The sequence below is a fragment of the Raphanus sativus genome, chromosome 7, assembly GCF_000801105.2.
Source record: "Raphanus sativus cultivar WK10039 chromosome 7, ASM80110v3, whole genome shotgun sequence".
Classification (NCBI taxonomy): domain Eukaryota; kingdom Viridiplantae; phylum Streptophyta; class Magnoliopsida; order Brassicales; family Brassicaceae; genus Raphanus; species Raphanus sativus.
The window spans coordinates 4972107-4992161 of NC_079517.1; the positions used below are offsets into that span (position 1 = coordinate 4972107).

Sequence of the window (20055 nt, forward strand, 5' to 3'; positions counted from 1 at the left end):
TAAGAAAATATCTTGGAATCAAAAGATTGATATCTTTGTGTTTCATGCAAAAAAAAAAGATATCTTTGTGTTTAGTGTGCTTGATGAAATTTATATAGTTGGCGTTAATCTAAGTTAAATGAATGGGAGTGGTATTGGTTTTAGGAATATTTTGTGGAATAATAATGAATTAAGGACATTGATTGTTGGTTTAAATCAGTTACTTTCCAAATAAATAATACTAAATTAAATCAATTAACTCAATGGCATTCACTTGTAATTATAGAAGTGAATTAAGGGTTATTTCTAAATTGTACATCACTTTTAATAGATTAGATATAATCATATATAGTTTTTTTTTGTGTATTATTTAGTTATGATTTATAGGTGTTACAAATAAATAACCAAAAATGACGAAGGGACACGTGATTTCATCAAATGCCATAATGTTCTATCTTTATATGAGTTTTGGTGGTATTCAGTTTATGAAATACGAGAATATACGAATGATTGAATATCAAATACATGGAGTTCACATAGTATATTGATTTTCGTTTGGTTGCATTTACTTCGACGAATAATAGTCTGCGTAATTTCTATAAACTATAGTAAAATAAATAGAGTGCATTGACACGCAAAAATATACAATGAATTGAAACATAGAGGGAAAACGTCACTAACAACTACAAGCTGTTTGATTGGAATATTAAATTATGAATCCGTGAAGATTTAATGTTCGCTATCACCATGATTGTATTATGAACATATGTTTGCGTATGCGTGCCTATAAAAAATGTTCAAATTAATAGTTGCATGTGAGTTTCATTTGCCGACAATGAATATTGAAAAATGTCCATCAATTGGTAGAGTTGATGAAAATAAATGCTATATACAGTGTGTAAAATAAATACCGTATGCAACTAAAATTATATAAGCAATGGAAATCTCCTTACATTCTCGTTTAAAGTAATTTTGCATTAAACGAATAATCGTTTTCTTTATACTTCAAGTCATTGATTAAACAAAAACAGTATACTAGCTAATTTTTTGGTTGTTGTTTGTGGATGTCAGGATGTGTGTATGTACTTGTGAGCGCCGCTAAACGGATAAAACCGGGATTACACCACACAATTACAAAAGCAAACTAAACTAGACATCCATCAACCACGTGACACCGTTAGAATTAACGTCGTTTAAACGGAGTGTATCGCTGTTAAAACGGGGAGCGTTATTAATGACTGTATAAAAGATCTCCGCCTTCTCATTACCTCTCAAAACAGAGAGAGAGAGAGAGAGAGAGAGAGAGAGAGAGAGAGAGAAAGGAGTGAGAGAGAGAGACAGAACTCTCTGGCTGGTCTTTTTTTTTTTCCCGATCAGATCGAAGAGTTCGAACTAAGAGATCCAAAGCTTCACCACAATTGTCGTTGTTTCATATTATCCGCAAGGTACGCTTTTTTCCGCAAGGTACGCTTTTTTCTTTTTCTATCTTAAAGCATAAATCGCATGCGTCGTTGATTTAGATTTGACTTGGACTACAGTTTGTGGATCTCTCTATGTTCACGAGCTGACTTGAATTACGCGAAATTCTGTTGGTTTGAGCTTGAATTCTGCTGAATTATGGTTAATCTCTGCAATTCTGTTTGACAGATCTATCGAATCCTATCGTTTTGGTGATTTTCTTCGGTAAATCTCGTCGAACTGGAGAGTTATCTGAATCCCAAAGCTCAATTTCACTTCCACAAGCATCAGAGAAGAGAAACATCTGTTGAATTCTTCACTGAACTCGCAGATCTGAGTTGCTAGCTTCAGAATATTAGAGAATTCACGTCAATTTTGCAAGTAAACGTCGACAATTCCCCGCGCAGAGAGTTGTTTTTTTTTGAAAAAGAGATTTAAAGAACCATCGAAGCTGTTGTTGTTGTTGTTGTTCATGGAGCTTCCTCAACCTCGTCCCTTCAAAACCCAAGGTAAAAAACACTAATTATCATTTTTACATAACCCTAATTTTAAAATAGAATAAAAGGAGAGTTTAATTTTTTATACTATTGTATTCAACTGCCAATAGGATTTTTTCTTCTTTTTTTTTTCGTTTTTAATTTTGATTTTGAGAAGAATTTCCCACAGGGAGAAAACCAACACATGATTTTTTATCGCTCTGCAGTCATCCTCCAACTCTCCAGCCAGATCCAAAGCCTACCACTGCACCTTCTCCTCAAGGTATTAATTTACCTTTTTACCCTTTTCATTTAAAGATTCTCTTAAAGCCGTCACGTTTTTTCCGCGCGTGCATCTATTCTGTTCTGACCACCCTCTTTTAAGACGAATCATGGATCAAAATGGGTGTTGTCTCAATTGGGCCCCTAATGGTCCCAGAGCCCAAGAAAATAAAAGGGACCGTTAATAGGGGATTTAAATAATTATATAACCGCCACATGTTGAACTATGGTCGCATAACAGCATTTATAATCTTTTTATAGTAAGGTCGTGTGTCTACGTCCAGTTTAAACAATGTGAAAGAATGTGGATATGGTTTATAGAAACTTTTATGAATCATGGAGCAGGTAGCCACTTGAAAACCCATGATTTTCTACAACCGTTAGAATGTGTTGGTGCTAAAGAAGAGACAAGTAGGATTGACACAACCAGGATAGCCTCTGAGAAGCCACCTCCGCCTGCACCTCCTCCGCCGCTGCAACACGTGCTCCCCGGTGGAATAGGAACCTACACGATAAGTCCTATTCCTTATTTTCATAACCAGCAGAGGATTCCTAAGCCGGAGCTTTCACCACCGATGATGTTCTCTGCTGCTGCACAACAAGCGGGTGGTGGTAATGAGAGAAACGTTGTGGAGGAGAATTCGAACTCTAATAGCAGCTCGTACGCTGCTGCTGCTGCTGCAGCAAGCGGATTCACTTTGTGGGATGAATCTGGTTCTGGGAAGAAGGGACAGACAAGGAAGGAGAATAATGCTGGAGAGAGAGCTGGCATCAGAGGTAACAAGACAAATCGAATCTTGATGTTAGTTAAGCTACTTTACGAGTGCTTTTGAAACCACCCGAAATGAGATTTTCTTATACTGTTTAGCTGATGATGCAGCAACTATGGGACAGTGGCCAGTGGTTGAACGAAGGTCACAGTCTTTGACAAATACCCCTTTGAGCGGTTTCAGTTCACGCTCATCCTCTCAGTTAGTCCCATCTCTTATGTTTTCTCTGTTACGCGGCTTATGGACTTAAAAGGGCTGATCAAAATAAAGTTTTACTTTTGGTTGCAGAGGGTCTGGACTGAAGAGCCAGAGCTTCATGGACATGCTAAGATCAGCGAAAGGAACTTCACAGGATGATGATTTTGATGATGAAGAAGATTTTGTCATGAAGAAAGAAAGCTCTTCCACTAGCCAGATCCATAGAGGTTTGTTTTCTCTCAGATATATCATCAACGTTACTTTTTCTAATTTGCTACAAGCTTAAGTTCTGATTGATTTTGTTAACGTAGATTTGAGGGTAAAAGCAGAGGCTAGAGGCGGTGGTAACGATCAAAAGCTGAACACGCCTAGGTCTAAACATTCTGCTACAGAACAAAGGAGGAGGAGCAAGATCAATGATAGGTAATTTACTCAAAATGCAGCAAAATTCAGAATGGATTTATAAAAGTAAAGCAGAGACGAGAGAGAGACTAATCAAAAGTTTGTCAATGGATCTCTCTTCAGATTTCAAATGTTGAGACAACTAATACCTAACAGCGACCAAAAGCGGGACAAGGCATCCTTCTTGCTCGAGGTATAAATATCATTCTTTGGCCAAATCTCCTGTAACAGATCATTCTCAATTTGTTAAAGATAATTATTTTCGAAATTTCACACAGGTTATCGAGTATATTCAATTCTTACAGGAGAAAACAAGCAAGTACGAGACTCCCTACCAAGGATGGAATCACGATCCTGCGAAGCTATTGAATTGGGTAATTATAATCGCATTTTCAAACCATGCCTCAATCTTCATTTTTTTTTTTTGCCTGTTTAAAACTGAAAGCCGACAAATCATGTAATGTTAATCTGTTTTAACATTACAGCAAAGAAACAACCAACATCTAGTACCTGAAGGAACCGTTGCTTTTGCTCCAAAATTGGAAGAAGAGAAGAATAACATTCCGATTCCGGTCCTTGCAACAACGCCTCAAGGCGTTGTTACAGACCGTCCAGAAACACTGAACCGAGCAACGCCAACGACCGGGACAGTTCCTTTGTCAGCTCAAAGTAACAGTTTTCTCTCTCCCGTAATTGCGGTTAATCCCGTAACTCATTTGCACACAAGAGTCGCAGCATCAGAGACGGTAGAGCCAAGCGAGAGTTCACGGAGTCATACTCAGCCTTTGAAAGAAGAAGGCGATGACGAGGAAGTTCATGCGGGCAACATCAGTATATCAAGTGTTTACTCACAAGGGTAAAAACTAAAAATCACTCTTTTGATCTTGTAACAGTTGAAACGTGAAAAAAATGTAAAACCTTTTTGTTTTTGTTTGCGGAGCAGATTGGTGAAAACACTAAGAGAAGCATTGGAGAACTCAGGAGTGGACTTAACAAAAGCAAGCATCTCTGTCGAAATCGAGCTTGCTAAACAATCATCTTCCTTCAAGGTTTTCCTTGTTTTAACTATATGATTTAAGTTCAAACCACATTTGATACTTATAGTTTATAGTCTTGTTTACTACTGATAGGATCATGAACTCCGTGGACCGGTCTCTCGAACTGGAAACGATGACGACGCCAAGCAAAGTCGGAAACCAAAACGGCTCAAGACGAACAACACAAGTTAAAAAAAAAGCATCACAGTCGGGTATAATAACCCCAAAGTTGAAACGTCTGTTTTCATTCTTCTTTATCTCAAAACAGGGCTTTCTTTTTCAAAAATTTATAGATATATTCAATCTTAAAATTTTCTTACTTTGTACATTGGAAACTACAATTTTTATAATGTTTTTCTCGTGGGGCCATAATCTTTTGAGGAGGCCTAAGACTAGGGAGACCCGGTTATGCTTACCGCATTTTTATGACTCTGTTCTCAATTCTTCTTTGGAGTAAGATCATTAAGTGGGAGGCTTTCAATGTATAAGCTTCCTGTGATAAAACATTTTGTTTGTTACTGGTTATCAAAACTCAAAGGTGATATATTTATGTGTGTGTTATCTTTTGTATTTTGATTATTGAATGGACAAGGACGCGCTAATTGAACTGACCAATTTCGGTAAGACAGTAGAAAATCTCGTTAGGACTTTGTATTGTCTTAATTCAAAACTATGTCTTTGCGATCAAAATTACCCACATTGTAGTCCCATTGGAAAAAAGAATACCACTGTAAAATTTGTTTTTGAAATCTTAATACATGATTCTAAATTGATCTGTCATTTTCCAAACTAAAGTCAAAGGAAATAATTCAAAAGTGTGAGAAGACGAGGGCATATTAGTCATTCGAAGTAGGTAGTTTCAGATGAACGTTGGAGAAAAAAACATGAGATCCAACTTGGAGACGAACAAATTGGAGAACGGATTAAAAAAAAATTAAAAAAATTTGAAGTTTTTCCTTTCTCTCTCTCTCTCTCTCTCTCTCTGCTCAAACCCTGGCGTAGAAGAGACTAATAACTGAAAGCAGATCTATTCAGCAAGAAGGAGGAGGAGGAGGAAGATGTACGAGCAACAGCAGCAGCAGCATTTCGTGGATTTGCAAAGCGATTCTGGATTTGGGGATGATAGCTCGTGGCTCGCCGGCGATGACGATCTCCGTCTGTCTCCTCACCAATCTGCCGCCGGTGCGAACTCCGGCAACGAGAATCTAGATCGGCGTCTTTTGAAAGATCTCGTTGAGATGGTTCCCCTCATCGAGCAATTCATGGTAATAATCAATCTTTTCTCTACCTAATCTCTCTCTCTCGCAGTTATCAGATTAGAGGCAAGTTTCGTTAAATCGCGGTTTGGTGTTTTCGATTCGATTCGGTGGAGAAAATTCGAAGCAATTTATGACCTTCCGATAGATCCAATTTAAGCTGAAATTTTTAATGCCTTTCTTCTCATTGGACGCCGTTAATTAATAGGAACAGAAAGACAAGAGTTCGTTTAAGCGGCGAGGGTCCATGGTCTACACTAAGATGCCTTCCAAAGAATCCTTGTCCAGAAGGGTGAGTGAGTTTGCTTGTTTCCATCTTTTTTTTTGTGCTTATCTATCTTATTATAGCTTGAACCGTTACTTGGTTTGGTTGGTTGCATATGTACTCAACAAGACTTTTACTTAGCTTCCCGATTTGAATTTTCTCACTGGTTGGTTACTTATATGGAACTAGTTTTTTTGTTCTCTTTTCCTTTTTGGTATCAGCTTGGCTTAGTGGCTTGATAAGTTCTCTTATATACATACATAGCTGTTTCGAAAGTCATCATATGCAGTAAATATTTTTTATAACAATGGATTTTTTTTTATGGGTAAAGAACTTTAACAGGTGGTTTCGACTTTCCATTTCTCTCATTTATTAGATGTGTGTCAAGGTGAATGTTTGTTCAAGGCCCTGACTGTATCAGTTTTTTAACTTGTATTTCCATTTTCCTGATTTAAAGGGGAGAAATGCTTCTCAAACAGTCCCAGGAAGAAAGAAGAGAGACGCAGAGGGAAATAGCGATGCTGTGAACGATGCTAAGGAAGTTGGTGACAACGCAAAGGCGTTGGCTGGTGCAGAAAAGGACGAACTTACGAGACTTAGAGAGCAAGTGAATGACTTGCAGACAAAACTATCCGAGAAAGAAGAGGTCTTAAAGTCGGTGGAAATATCAAAGAGAAACCAGGTTAACGAGATACAAGTGAAGCTTGATGAATCAAAACGGTTGGTTGCTGAAAAGGAGACGTTGATCAAGTCTATGCAGTTACAATTATCCGACACAAAGGTACACCCTTTCTGTTGTGTATTCTTCAGATTATCTCCTTTGTGTTTCACAGACCGTTGTTTCTTTTGAATACCTGTTGCTAATGCCTTGACACCATTTTGTGGAAGCATTACATGTCTAAAAGCTTCCTCTTTATTCTCTCACCATCGTCAAATGCTAATAGCTTCTTTTCGCTGTCTTCACTAGATCAAACTTGCAGACAGGCAAGCCGCACTTGAGAAGACTCAATGGGAAGCAAAGACAACAGGAACGAAAGCGATCAAGCTTCAAGAACAACTAGATTCTGTTGAAGGAGAAATCGCTTCCTTCGCATGTGTATTTGAAACTTTGGCCAAACCAGAATCCAAGAAACTCGACAGGGATTATGATCCAACCCCATACCAATTTGATCATCTTCCATATCTAGTAAGTCAAGAAACATTGACAATCATTTTATTTTTAGTCCCTTTTCTTTTTGAGGTCATTTCTAAAGCTGTTGCGACTACGTTTAAACCAGGACGATGTAGATGATACCGAACTGAGGAAAATGGAAGACGCAAGACTAGCTTATGTCGCAGCTGTGACTACCGCAAAGCAAAGAGAAGATGAGGAATCTCTAGCCATGGCTGCTAAAGCTCGAGCCTACTTGCAATCTTTAGCCTTTAAATATTGATCATCTTTAGGATTCTCTGTCGTTGCTTTATTAAGGTGTATGTAGGTTTTGTACCATGAAAAAATTGGAGAAAAGAAACAAACAGAAAGTAATGGTTTCTACTAAATCACGAATGCATTTCGAGTTTTTGTTACTCATTTGAGCCTGTATCGATATATGGTTTGTTGTTTATATGATCAACATGTTGTGTTATGTATACTTTGAAGATAATTTAAGAGGAAAGAAATAAAAAAGGTCTAAACTTTGAATTGTACAGTGCCAAAAAGGTAATATTTAAATCGTGTGAGTGATGAAAATACTGAATGTGGGCTTAATTAGCTCAAAAAATAATCTTGGATCGCATTTGAATTCATTGAATAATATAAGGTCGTTTAAGGTTATTATCTAAATCTTATGTAAGCTCGCACGTGCTGAATCATCTATCCGTGTCACAAATTCCGCGCCATATCGCGTCGCGCCAATACGACGCCGTCGCGTAAAGCCTATATAAACCATTCTTCGTTAAACGGAGAAACAAACAGAACAGTAAATAAATTCGATAATAATGGCGGAGGAGAGTCGCTGCGGCGGAAACACTGTTGCGATCTGCGTCCGTACACTCTCCGGAGAATCTACGATTGTTCAGGTTTCCTCGGACGGGACGATTCGCGACCTCAAAGTTGCCCTAAAATCCTCTTTCGCTCCCGCTTCCTCCTCTCCCAATTTCAATCTGTTCTTCCAGGTAATGCTTATGCTCTTCCCTCGTTGTAACTTCTATAGTTGATTCTATCTCGTGACGTCTAGGGTTCCACGTCTTTTAACAAAAAAATATTTAGAGTTTGGTGTTATTATTTGTCATTAAGTAACCTTGTTTTTCTTTTCTTTCTATTTTAGGGTTCGAAATTGAGTTTGAACAGTAGAGTGGCTACAACTGCCATTAATGGCGGTGAATTCTTGGTTTTGGTTCCTTTTGTTAAGAAGGAGCGTCCACAAACCCCAAAACCTGATTTATCAGAGCCTCCATTGAGTTCAAGCTTCTCCAGTTCCGCGTATTCCACAATGATTCGAGAAGCTTCAGCCTCCAGAGCTGAGAATCATTCTGCTGGGCTGAAAAGAAAACGGGACCAAGAGAAGCCGTGTTGTCCAGTTGAATTCTTGAAAGGTGTTTTGGAGTCTGATGGTTGTAAAGATGAGTTCGAGGGTCAGAAGAACACAGAGAAGCTTGCTGAGGTTTTGAAGTCTAGGAATTGCTTGTCTTCTCCTGGTTTCGCAAAGTGCTTGATGTCGAGGGAAACAAGCGGCTACTCGTGTTCTTGTCCAGATTGGTTGAAATTGTCGATGGAGACGTTCACGTTTCTGAACCTGTTTTCATCTCTTATTGAATCGGTCGGAGAAAAGTTGTACTTTACACGATTGGAGGAATCGCTTGCCCGGTTAGCAAATTCTGGAGTTCGTGTCGGTATAGAGGACGTCAAGAATCTTTCGATTTTATGCCCCAAGGTGATTTTTCGAGATTTCTAGATAATCCAACCTTTTTAATGATTTTTGTTCTTGTTGTATGTTAACCACTGTGGTTGTTGTAGGTAGTAAAGGTTGTCACCGATGAATTTGAGGCTGCTAACTATGAGAATGCTATAGTTATAGCTGATTTTCTTGAAACAGATGGAGGTACCAAATATGAGAAACCAGGTACATATTTTTCTTAATCCAAGCTATTGGGAGTTATCTATTAAGATTTCTACTAGCGTTTGTTTCAAATCATGTATTATATAGGTCTGAAGAAAACTCCACTTTCAAAGGTCTTTAGTTCTATTAAAAAGCGGGAGACTTCTTTTAAGGCTGCATTGTGGGAGTCCATCAAGTCGCTACTGGTATGTTTGTTACTCCAACCTTTTTCTTTCGTGTAAACCTATCAAAATTATGATGAAGGTCACAGCTTAGGCATCTCATGCATTATTCCATCACTTCGGTGTAGCATAAATTTTGCGGATTTCTAAAGTATTTTTGATTTACAGTTGAAAAAACGTTGTAAGAGGGGAGAAACTGTTTCCTTGGAGGACATGCTTATCTTCGCCAGGGAGAGTACACGTGTCGGTGTCAACGAGGATGGACAGACTGGAAAAGATAAATTTCCTCCCTCTGGCTCTCGTTCATCCCGGAAGTTGTGTCATGTAAGAGTCTGATCCGATTCTGACGCTGTTCTTATTCTGTTATTGGCCCGTTCTAGAAATATAGGTCCTTAATGAACACCTTTTATATGTATGAGTTCAAGCATTTTGGTGAACGGTCGCAGTTGATTTGTTGACAACTTAGATTTTGGTTTTGTCCCTTTTGGATATCGTCTTACTACGTCCAATGCAACAGCAGGCAGTGTTTGTAGCCTTCATATTTGAAGGGTTGTACTCTATTTTGATGCGTAACCACTGATTATTAGTTGACATGTAGTTAGGTTTTTAAATATATTCATTCCATTAACAGGGCACAAATTCATTGCTACCATTGGAGATGGTTGAACATCTCAGGAATGGTTTTGGATCTAAAGGACAGGTGGTTTAGTCTCTCCCTTTCACTCTCTTACTCTGTGCTTCCTCGAATTCCTAGGTCTGGTTTGTGAGCAAATCTCCATTCGTTTAGTTCCTTTTTTTCATTTTTCCTGTTGCAGATAGTTCATGTTGAAGATATCAATGCTCGAAAAGCTGTCTACGTCGAAGTACCAGATGAGCTCTCAGAAATCACGAAGTCTGCCTTGAAACGGATTGGAATCAATACATTATACAGCCATCAGGTACCTTATCTTGTAATGTATTTCTTAGTCTATGGAATTCATTTTGGCTGGAACCTTTTCCTTTTTTTTTATCAGGCTGAATCGATTTCAGCAGCCTTGTCTGGGAAGAATGTTGTGGTTGCAACCATGACTTCCAGTGGAAAATCTCTTTGCTATAATGTGCCAGTCTTTGAGAAATTGACCATTGATACAGATGCTTGTGCCTTGTACTTATTTCCAACCAAGGTTACTCCAGCTTGTCTCTTTTCTAAAAAGTTTTCTATTTTGAAATTTCATTAATGTTTGATATTTCTAGGGTAGGAACTGATTCACTTTTGGTTTGTATAGGCCTTAGCTCAGGATCAGTTTAGAGCGTTGTCCGATTTAATAAAAGGATACGAAGCTAGCATAAATATGGGGGTGTACGATGGTGATACTCCTTATAAGGATAGAACATGGCTGAGGAATAACGGTAGACTGGTAATTTCGTACTGCCTTTCTTTATCCAACAGAATAGTGATTCATTAGCTCATTCTCATCTGAATTCCCAAAAACATATTTCACTAACTAGCGTTATTGAAATATATGGATATAGCTGATCACAAATCCTGATATGTTACATATGTCAATCTTGCCTCTTCATGGGCAATTCAGACGGATTTTATCAAACCTTAGGTAACACATCTTTCTGTGAAGTAAATTGTTAAATCCTTCTCTTATTTTAAGTTTAACTAGCTCCTTTTACAAGGCCTGCTTATAATCCATGACTTAAAGTCGAGTTTACGTTGAATATATTAGGTACGTTGTAATCGATGAAGCCCATACTTACAAGGGAGCGTTTGGCTGTCACACAGCTCTTATATTGAGAAGACTACGCCGCCTCTGCTCTCATGGTGACAATACTGATCACATGGTCAAAGCAATAGGTTCCATTACAATTTTTTTATATGCACACTTTTAGCTGACCAAGCATGTCTTATTTCCAGTTTATGGCGTCAATCCCTCATTCATATTTTGTACTGCAACATCTGCTAATCCTCGAGAACATTGCATGGTAGGCCTACGTTACTGATTATCTGGATATAGTATCTGCTTGTCAAAAATCCATGCTACGGGATCAAAACATGCTTGTTGATGGTGTAGGAGCTTGCAAACTTATCTGAGCTCGAGCTGATAGAGAAAGATGGAAGTCCTTCCTCCAAAAAGCTGTTTGTCCTGTGGAATCCTACAGTCCCTCCAACAATTGTATGGTTCAGAAATCTGGATTTATTTGAACCAACTCTGAGACTTTATTTACTCCTTATTTCTTTTATCTGTTGTATTACAGAAATCTGAAGAAAGCTCGAAGGACATGAAAAGTAAAGGAGATGCTGCAGATGATTCATCAAGGTATTTCTTGTCATTTGCTGTTTTTCTTCAAGAAATCAAATTTATGCTCATCAATCTGTAGCTGAGAGTAGTTATTATTTCGTTTCTTTTCAGCCCACTTTCTGAAGTATCACACCTTTTCGCAGAGATGGTTCAGCATGGCCTACGCTGCATTGCTTTTTGTCGATCTCGCAAACTTTGTGAACTTGTTTTGTGTTTTACGTAAGTTCTCGTGCAAATCAGCAATTAAATTCTCACTCTAGGCTTTTCGAATTTTTTTAATTATATAAAAATGTTATGGAGTTGAAGATCTGCAAAATATGCTGTAGGCGTGATATTCTCGCTAAGACTGCTCCTCATCTTGTTGAAGCCATATCTTCATATCGTGGAGGTTACATTGCTGAGGTACGTCTTCTTTTTCAATATTTAAGTGTTGTTGTAGATGGATTGTTTTTACTTAGATCAAGAAGTTGATATTTTGCAGGATCGGAGGAAAATAGAGAGTGAGTTATTCGGTGGAAAGCTTTGTGGTATTGCTGCAACAAACGCACTTGAGTTGGGGATTGATGTCGGTCACATAGACGTAACTTTGCATTTAGGTTTTCCCGGCAGTATTGCCAGGTAAAGCATCAGTCTGCTCGGCTCTTTTCTTTTCCCTTCAAAAACTGAAATACTATAAGCTGCAGCTGATAATGACTGATCTCTTTTGAATTTTCAGTCTTTGGCAGCAAGCGGGTCGGTCTGGAAGACGAGAAAGGCCCTCTCTTGCTTTATATGTTGCCTTTGACGGTCCCCTTGACCAATACTTCATGAAATTCCCGAACAAGCTCTTCCGTAGTCCAATTGAGTGTTGCCATCTTGATTCTCAAAATGAACAGGTTTGTAATCTGTGATCGTTCTTTTTAGTTTCTAGTGAGGACTGTCAATACCAACGTGCCTTTTTTACTTTGCTTTTTGCAGGTCCTTGCGCAGCATTTGGCTTGTGCTGCTGTTGAGCACCCATTGAGTTTGCAGTACGATGGAAAACACTTTGGTTCTAGCCTAAACAACTCTCTTGAATTGCTCAAGAACAGAGGAATCTTAAGTTTTGATCCGTCCCGTGATTCTTCTGCTAGAATATGGAACTATATTGGTCGAGAGGTATATCCGGAACTACACTGAACTTTACTATTCGGAACCTTGTTTTTCCTTTCTCTGAAAACCTTTTGCTGGACAACGTTTTTCTCAGAAAAAGCCTTCGCAGAGAGTCTCTATTAGGGCCATAGAGACAGAAAGATACAAAGTAGTGGAAAAAAGAAGTGACGATGTCCTAGAAGAAATCGAGGAAAGCAAAGCCTTTTTCCAGGTCTATGAAGGAGCTATTTATATGAACCAAGGAAGGACTTATCTGGTCGAGGTTTTGGATACAAAAGAAAAGATAGCTTTGTGTAAATTAGTAAACGTGGATTACTACACCCGGCCTCGGGATTGCACACATATCCATGTACCTGGTGGTGAAACTGTAAGTAATTTTGGCACAACCTAATTGTGGCTCTCTTGTGTGATAGTTTTCTTAGTTCATTACCGTGTTCATGTCTCTCAGGCTTACGCATTCAAGGCTCCAAAGAATCAACTAGATAAGACAACAGCACAAGCTCAACCCTGTAGTGTGAAAACAGACTGGCTTGGATTTTACCGTATCCGGAAAAAGACCAGTACAGCATATGATTCTGTTGATCTCTCGCTCCCAAGTTACTCTTACCAATCACAGGTTTCTTTTCAACCTGCAGCCTCACACATATACATAAAAAGGGGTTCCCAATCCGTTTGGTTTATTAATCGGTTAAGCAGAATTGGGTACATACACTCAATTATACTGATATCTTTTTTTTTTCCGGTGTAATAGGCTGTTTGGATTCAAGTGCCTGAGTCGGTAAAAAAAGCAGTGGGCAATGATAACTTCCGTTCTGGTTTACACGCTGCTTGTCACGCTCTTCTCCATGTTGTTCCACTGTGCGTACTACTGTTTTTTTTCTTGTTTTCTCCTATATAGGAGTCATTGCAGATTATAAATTTCCTGTTTCTTCTTGTTGTTGGTACTTTCTTTGCTAGATTTGTGCGTTGCAACTACTCAGACTTAGCTCCGGAATGTGCAAATGCAAGTGATACAAGCTATTTTCCATCAAGAATATTACTATATGATCGTCATCCTGGAGGAACCGGCATATCCGCCCAGGTAAATGAAAATGAAACTCACATTTTGAAAAACCAATAAAAAAATTGTTCATTCAATTTGGGTAAATGTTTTTTTTTTTTTTTTTGGTTTGATTGGCAGATCCGTCCATTTTTCACCGAGCTTCTAAAAGCTTCGGTTGATCTCTTAAAGGCATGCTGCTGCTCAGCTGAAAGTGGTTGCCCCGGTTGCGTTCAAAACTTTGCTTGCCACAATGATCTCCTACATAAGGATGCAGCCATCACGATCATTGAGGTAAAAGCAAATTTTACTTGTATTTAGTTTCACATATGATTTTACCAAATTGTTGTTTTATACATAGAGAGAGAACTGATCATATATAGTTTGATATGGCGATTTTTAGGGTGTTTTGGAAGCGGAAATTTTTTATTTTCAAGATGGAAGTTGAAGAAGCGTCTAATGTGATGGAACCTGACTTGAGTTTACACTCAGCTGATTTGTTTACTATTTAGTGTAATGTGACGAAGATTTTAAGAGAGTTTTATATGATTCCATTTTTTTCACATCAGAAAGAAATCTAGTGGTCATTGGGACAAGAGTAGAAAAAAGAAAAGAGTTCTTTTCTTTTGTTTTGGTCAAAAGAAAAAAGAGTTTTTAAAAACACGATTATGGAGAGGGTGGCGAGTCCACTAAAAATGCTTTTAAAAGTGTTTGAGAAGGTAAGAGAGAGTGTGTGCGTATTTTTCAGTTTTTCCGTCTAGCGATGGTGGGGTGGGCGATAGCGTTACACGGCGGCGGCGGAGACATTCCGATCGATCTCCCTGACGAGCGACGTATCCCTCGTGAGACGGCCCTCCGTCACTGCCTCGATCTCGGCGTTTCCGCCCTCAAATCCGGCAAACATCCATTGGACGTCACCGAACTCGTCGTACGCTTCTCTCTTTCTCTCTCATATAGTTTTCTTGTAAAACAATTGATGAAGATACTGATAGCTTGAAGACGAAATAGTCAACGGTTTTAGTTTCTGAATCATCTGACCCTGCATGAAAGCTAATAATAGAGATTCGCCAAGCTTGATGATAATATTAGTTACTAACGGTTCACTCTTGGTTAAAGTTTGCTTTGTTGTTGTTGTTAAGGTTCGTGAACTTGAGAACCACCCAGACTTCAATGCTGGTAAAGGATCCGTTTTAACTGCGCAAGGCACTGTTGAAATGGAAGCTTCCATTATGGACGGTAAAACCAAAACATGTGGAGCCGTCTCTGGCCTCACCACTGTCGTTAATCCCGTCTCTTTAGCTCGACTCGTCATGGACAAAACTCCTCATATCTATCTTGCTTTCGACGCTGCTGAAGCTTTCGCTAGAGCACATGTCAGTTGTGTGTTAAAAAAAAAAATTGATTCTTCTACTTTCTTTTGTTAATCAATTTTGTGCACTTTCTGCTGCTTTGATAGCAGGGTGTTGAGACGGCTGAATCAAGCTATTTCGTAACTCCTGAAAACATTGCAAGGCTTAAACAGGCCAGAGAGTTCAATCGTGTCCAGGTCATTCGTTTAATTCAAGTTTGTGTTTCGCTTTAGTGTCTTCTTGAGGGATATTCCTGAGTTTTTTTTTGTTCATTTCATCACAGTTGGATTACACAGCGCCTACACCTGAAATTCGTGGCGACAGCCAGGTAGGAACTGTGGGGTGTGTAGCAGTGGACGGTGCTGGAAACCTAGCTGCGGCCACTTCAACTGGCGGTTACGTCAATAAAATGGCGGGCAGAATCGGAGACTCCCCGTTGATCGGCGCAGGAACGTACGCAAACCACCTCTGTGCCGTCTCAGCCACTGGTAAAGGAGAATATATAATCCGTGCAACCATGGCTAGAGAAGTGGCTGCACTTATGGAATACAAAGGTCTGTCTCTAACCGAGGCCGCGGCTTATGCTGTTGACCAATCCGGACCCAGAGGAACCTGTGGGCTCGTTGCTGTCTCTGCTAATGGTGAAGTTGCTATGCCGTTTAACACCAACGGGATGTTCAGAGCCTGTGCAACCGAAGATGGTTACACTGAAGTCGCAATTTGGCCAAAAAATTGAAATTTCACTAGACGGACGGGTAGCATATAGTCTACTCTGTGTTTCTGCTTTGAATTCGAACTCCCGCTTACATATATATAAATAACAAAGGAGTTTACATTATAGTTTCCTGTGTTATGATGTTAAATATTAAATTTAAATTTTAAACTTTATAAAATAAAATCATATTGTAAATTACTTGGTAAGTACTAGGTACATATTGTTACGTAACAGAATGATTGCTCTGGTTGGTCCAATTAATAAAGAATGTTGTGTTTGTTTTAGTTTCTTAGTAAGAATACAAACTTCACACGTTTCATAAACACTACTCAATGTAAGGATGGTTTTTTCGTTTTTGTTTACAGTCTCTTTTGTATTCCTCTTAAGCATTCTTGTTTTGCCAAGGCTTGAGAACACCACCAACTATCACAGCAACAACAATGAGAAGGATGATGATTGCAATACACATCCATTTTCTCGAGTTCTTCTGTAAGCTCTTTGCTCTTTGAAGAGCCGTGTTCCCCGATTGCACGTGCTCCACTGCACTTGACACCTATAATTGTTCACTACTTACTATTAAAATCTGTTACCTCATATGTTAAAGAGTGTACCAACAACTTAAAGGTCAACATATAGTTTACTACTCTTTTTTTTTTTTTGAATGAATGTAAAATTTTATTCAATCAAAACATTTTACAACTAGTGCAACATAATTTGAAGAACAATAATAGGATAAACCCATAAAAGAAAAAAACTATCTCTATCTCCGCTTTCCCCTCAAGCTCAACCATGAAAATCAAGCTTGGAAGTACCATGAGATTCTCCTCATTAAAACCTCATTGGAGAAAACCCAATTGGGACAAAACTCCAATGAGGAAAAAGAGTAAGAATCATCACAGCAAAGGGATTACCACTTTCCTTTTCAGAATCCAAACCTTCCTTTGAACGCTTGATGACAACCTGAAAACTCGCATCTTGCAAATTCTTCTTCGTAGAAACATCCAAAAAACCCATAACACCACCAACACTCCTTCTTAAGTAGATACCATCAAGACCCACAATCACAGCAAGCTCCAAAATTCGAAACATCATATCCTTGTATCCAGCCACCTTATCAACGCTTCATCCAAATATCTCTTTCCTTTTCCTTTCACCAATAGCAGTTTTAGCCGGATCATTTTGTCTACTATCTTTATAAGCTTCTTCTCATCATTAGGCTGTTCACCATGCCTTCTAGCATTTCGTTCTCTCCATATACTATGAGCAAGAGTTTGAAATGCATATCTCACAATAAAAGTCTCAGACGGGTTGCTTCTATTTCGAGAAATGACTTCAATGATCTCAGTGCATCTTGTAGTATATGCTTCCTTCAAAATGCCTCCAATCGTTTCTTTCCAGACCTTACTCGAGTATTTGCAACTAAAGAACAGATGCTGGCAAGTTTCTTCCTCCTCTTGACACAAAACACAAACTCCATTTACAGAGCTATTCCAAGATAGTATCCTGTCCATGGTCTGCAATCTGTTTTTTATAGCAACCCACACAAGAAAAGAGTATTTTGGTGTGGCATGAGGGAACCAAACACCTTTGCTCCATCCATATTACTCTTTTATTATGAGCGTAAGAATTCACCTGAGATTCTATGTTGTCAAGCATTTCTCCTTGTGCATCAACCAAAACTGCCATGTCCATAAAAATCTACCAGAAAAAAGGGATCACCTTGATAAATAGCCTTTATATATCAAACAAAGAAAGAGAGTCTCGTTAATAGATTGCATCGAACTCAGTTCAAAAGATGTTTTTATCTCGAGTAAGAGAATATGAAGAAAAAAAATCAAACCATACTTGTTGTAAGTCAAGAAGTTTCTTTTCCAAGTCTCTGACAGCATCATGACGTTCTTGTATTTCCGCCAATGTGTCCATTACCTGGGAGATAAAAAAAAAATTTAAAATAAAACACACCCTATTACAACATTGCATGTTCAAAATCTTGGAAGTAAATGGAAATTAAAAAAAAAAAGCTCAAAACCTGTCCTCTGCCTTGCTCCTGAATCGCTTTCTGGAAGATCTGTTCGCTGTTTCCAGTTTCAATCAATTCATCAATTGTCTGAAACAAAAAAAGAATCCAAGAAATTGGCAAAGGAGTTGAGTTTTCATTCAAAACTTCCAAGAGACCATATTAAAACTCAATAGTCTGCTTTACTTACATCTTCATCCGCTCGCTGCCCAGTTACTAATAATGCAAAGGAAACAAACACAAAAAAAATTACAAAGAAAGAAAGGGAGTAAAGGAAGCAATCAAGTAAACATCAAATAAAGACAATACCTGTAAAAATGCGCCTATCAACAACGTCGCGATACTCTTGTTGGATGTTCTCTCTTAGAACCTATAACAAGCCACACAAACATTAATTTGAGGAAACAACAACAGTTTTCATATAGCTATGAATAAAATGTTGTCTTAACCCACCTGAAACTCAGCCATCTTGTCTTTAAACTTCTTCTTTAAGGAACTGTTGCACAGAATCAAACGCTCATAAAGGTCATATAGTTTATAGATTTCATGAAAATAAAACCTCACAATATCAACAGCATCTGCTTGCCAAGTCCTTACTACATATGGAGCGTATAACAGCTGGTACCACTACTACCCTATAACCAAAGAGGTTCTAAAAATCAAAATTATCTATACTCACAGTGTTGTTGCTGTTCTTGATCGATCCACACCAGATCCTTTCCCACACCCTGGTTTTTGTCTATTTGCCAGGTTCTACATGATTTGAATGAAATACTCATATAAAAATAAAGGGATAAATTCAAGAACTGTATAGAAGAGGCAGTGGACAGTACCTCTCTGTCAAGCTCCTCGAGTTTCCCCTTTATGAAACGGGCAATACTTCCGACTTCATCAACGTCTTTTTCCATTTTCTTCTTTATTGCTGGCGAGGCATTAGAAGGGTAGGTCAAGGCAAACTACCATTAGCACTAAAAAAAGATGTACAACAAGATAAAAAACAAAATTTTACCCTTCATGGCAGGAGCTTTGGTCACAGCTTTTGACTCCTCATGGGCAGCCTAATAGGGTTTTACAAATGTGGATAATCTCGTCAGTAAAATAAACAATAATTTTTCCATGAAAACAATGCAGAACAAATGACAAAAAAAAGGTCATTGGCTTATAAATATACCTGAAGTTTCTTTCTTGAGAAGCTTATTAAGCTTTTCATATTGTTTGTCAATTTCTTGAACCTAACAAGACGAAAGAGGAAAGGAAGCTCTTAGGTTTGAGGTCAAGTGGTTTAGCAACTCTGAATTATTAAATGAATGGGAAGCTGACCTTTTTGAAGAAATCATCTAAACCTTGATCATTTGCTTGTTCGCCTAGTTCAACATCTCCTCCTCTAGAAGATTGACCTCGTGGAAGCTCAAACGAACCCTAGAGAGGCAAAAAAAGCCATTAAGACACGATAATAAGCATATAAAAAACATTTCAAGGGGGGAAAGAAGAAACCTTTGCAAAAAAAAATCTAACCTTTAGAAGATCGTTCATCGTATGGTTTGAAGAGACTTAAGAGTCTGGTTTCTGTTTTACCACCAAGAACACGACTTTGATTGTGCCAATGCGAGAAGAAGACGTGATTCTGGTTCTGCTACGGCGAGTCCAGAAGTTGGCCAAAACAACAACAAAAACCGCCGATCTCTCGAGGGACAAGCGAGAAAACTTAGTCAGACAGAATCGAGATAGCAAAAGTGAAGCTCAAACGGATCTCTCTCTCTCTCTCTCTCAATTTGAGCAGAGTTGTAATGTAAGTAATCTCTCTCTATATCTACGGATATTTAAAAAAAAATTCAAATCGATTGGTTTTGAGTATTGACAAACCGAAAATCGAACCAAGAATTGGATACAGAATTTCGTTTATTAGTTAGAAAAAAAACATTATTTTGACCGGTTTGGTTTTGTTTGGTAAGGAACACTCGTGGATGTTTGTTCCGACAGGCCGTCCTTGTCCAGCTAAAGACAACTCCTCCTTTCGGTGTGCATTGACAAACGAAACACCTAACGAATTTGAACAGTCGATTGATATTCCAAACATTCTGTACATGTGGGATCCCATTTGGATCAACGGCGGATATTCTCGAAACAGATTTAT

At 38.5% G+C, this 20055-nt stretch overlaps 4 protein-coding genes across 12 annotated transcripts; 3 read left to right on the plus strand and 1 right to left on the minus strand.

The window, feature by feature from the left end:
• Positions 1-1256: 1256 nt before the first annotated feature.
• On the plus strand, positions 1257-5211 carry LOC108817487 (transcription factor BIM1). 4 transcript variants are annotated; one of them, XM_018590195.2, is made up of 12 exons: positions 1257-1443; positions 1627-1946; positions 2092-2196; positions 2541-2972; positions 3064-3166; positions 3254-3390; positions 3475-3586; positions 3689-3758; positions 3844-3939; positions 4051-4421; positions 4509-4614; positions 4696-5211. In XM_018590195.2, exons 2-12 carry the CDS (start codon positions 1910-1912, stop codon positions 4792-4794), a joined length of 1668 nt encoding a protein of 555 aa, XP_018445697.1. In that variant the 5' UTR covers positions 1257-1443; positions 1627-1909; the 3' UTR covers positions 4795-5211. The 4 variants fall into 4 exon arrangements, with proteins under 4 accessions (XP_018445697.1, XP_018445699.1, XP_018445698.1 ...); XM_018590197.2 differs by having other exon boundaries at positions 2104-2196; XM_018590196.2 differs by having other exon boundaries at positions 1258-1443; positions 3076-3166.
• Positions 5212-5475: 264 nt separating this feature from the next.
• LOC108817488 (protein MICROTUBULE BINDING PROTEIN 2C) lies at positions 5476-7748 on the plus strand. 2 transcript variants are annotated; one of them, XM_018590199.2, is made up of 5 exons: positions 5476-5867; positions 6073-6150; positions 6581-6904; positions 7091-7309; positions 7401-7748. In XM_018590199.2, exons 1-5 carry the CDS (start codon positions 5661-5663, stop codon positions 7554-7556), a joined length of 984 nt encoding a protein of 327 aa, XP_018445701.1. In that variant the 5' UTR covers positions 5476-5660; the 3' UTR covers positions 7557-7748. The 2 variants fall into 2 exon arrangements, with proteins under 2 accessions (XP_018445701.1, XP_018445700.1); XM_018590198.2 differs by having other exon boundaries at positions 5480-5867; positions 6067-6150.
• A 311-nt stretch (positions 7749-8059) lies between these two features.
• Positions 8060-16102, plus strand: LOC108817649 (uncharacterized). 3 transcript variants are annotated; one of them, XM_056991158.1, is made up of 28 exons: positions 8061-8277; positions 8430-9035; positions 9119-9224; positions 9309-9406; positions 9551-9706; positions 10014-10082; positions 10198-10320; positions 10396-10545; positions 10648-10779; positions 10895-10974; positions 11098-11192; positions 11286-11353; positions 11443-11544; positions 11627-11688; positions 11782-11889; positions 11997-12072; positions 12152-12288; positions 12386-12545; positions 12628-12807; positions 12896-13168; positions 13250-13417; positions 13553-13659; positions 13759-13882; positions 13982-14134; positions 14589-14768; positions 14980-15213; positions 15300-15386; positions 15473-16102. In XM_056991158.1, the coding sequence occupies exons 1-28, from the start codon at positions 8101-8103 to the stop codon at positions 15923-15925; spliced, it is 4464 nt and encodes a 1487-aa protein (XP_056847138.1). In that variant the 5' UTR covers positions 8061-8100; the 3' UTR covers positions 15926-16102. The 3 variants fall into 3 exon arrangements, with proteins under 3 accessions (XP_018445891.1, XP_056847138.1, XP_056847137.1); XM_056991157.1 differs by having other exon boundaries at positions 15297-15386; positions 15473-16027; XM_018590389.2 differs by lacking the exons at positions 14589-14768; positions 14980-15213; positions 15300-15386; positions 15473-16102 and adding an exon at positions 14244-14494 and having other exon boundaries at positions 8060-8277.
• A 50-nt stretch (positions 16103-16152) lies between these two features.
• Positions 16153-19943, minus strand: LOC108817650 (syntaxin-132). Of its 3 annotated transcripts, none has more exons than XM_018590393.2 (13): positions 19437-19943; positions 19242-19340; positions 19099-19153; positions 18931-18981; positions 18755-18843; positions 18601-18674; positions 18375-18417; positions 18231-18291; positions 18112-18137; positions 17934-18011; positions 17750-17830; positions 17537-17602; positions 16153-16457 (listed from the first exon to the last, which is right to left on the minus strand). In XM_018590393.2, exons 1-13 carry the CDS (start codon positions 19452-19454, stop codon positions 16287-16289), a joined length of 912 nt encoding a protein of 303 aa, XP_018445895.1. In that variant the 5' UTR covers positions 19455-19943; the 3' UTR covers positions 16153-16286. The 3 variants fall into 3 exon arrangements, with proteins under 3 accessions (XP_018445895.1, XP_018445893.1, XP_018445892.1); XM_018590391.2 differs by having other exon boundaries at positions 18931-18979; positions 19093-19153; positions 19437-19933; XM_018590390.2 differs by lacking the exon at positions 16153-16457 and adding an exon at positions 16544-17418 and having other exon boundaries at positions 18931-18979; positions 19093-19153; positions 19437-19922.
• Positions 19944-20055: the final 112 nt, after the last annotated feature.

Coding starts and splice junctions, on each gene's coding strand:
- LOC108817649 (XM_056991157.1), top strand. CDS start 8,101: ATGGCGGAGGAGAGTCGCTGCGGCGGAAACACTGTTGCGATCTGCGTC. Junction 14,135..14,588: donor CAGCCATCACGATCATTGAG/GTAAAAGCAAAT, acceptor CGTATTTTTCAG/TTTTTCCGTCTAGCGATGGT. Junction 14,769..14,979: donor TGGACGTCACCGAACTCGTC/GTACGCTTCTCT, acceptor GTTGTTGTTAAG/GTTCGTGAACTTGAGAACCA.
- LOC108817488 (XM_018590198.2), top strand. CDS start 5,661: ATGTACGAGCAACAGCAGCAGCAGCATTTCGTGGATTTGCAAAGCGAT. Junction 5,868..6,066: donor CCCTCATCGAGCAATTCATG/GTAATAATCAAT, acceptor GTTAATTAATAG/GAACAGAAAGACAAGAGTTC. Junction 6,151..6,580: donor AAGAATCCTTGTCCAGAAGG/GTGAGTGAGTTT, acceptor CCTGATTTAAAG/GGGAGAAATGCTTCTCAAAC.
- LOC108817650 (XM_018590390.2), bottom strand. Junction 18,138..18,230: donor TGATAGGCGCATTTTTACAG/GTATTGTCTTTA, acceptor TTGCATTATTAG/TAACTGGGCAGCGAGCGGAT. Junction 17,419..17,536: donor TTGACAACATAGAATCTCAG/GTGAATTCTTAC, acceptor AACAGATTGCAG/ACCATGGACAGGATACTATC.
- LOC108817487 (XM_018590195.2), top strand. CDS start 1,910: ATGGAGCTTCCTCAACCTCGTCCCTTCAAAACCCAAG. Junction 1,947..2,091: donor TCGTCCCTTCAAAACCCAAG/GTAAAAAACACT, acceptor GATTTTGAGAAG/AATTTCCCACAGGGAGAAAA. Junction 3,940..4,050: donor CTGCGAAGCTATTGAATTGG/GTAATTATAATC, acceptor TTAACATTACAG/CAAAGAAACAACCAACATCT.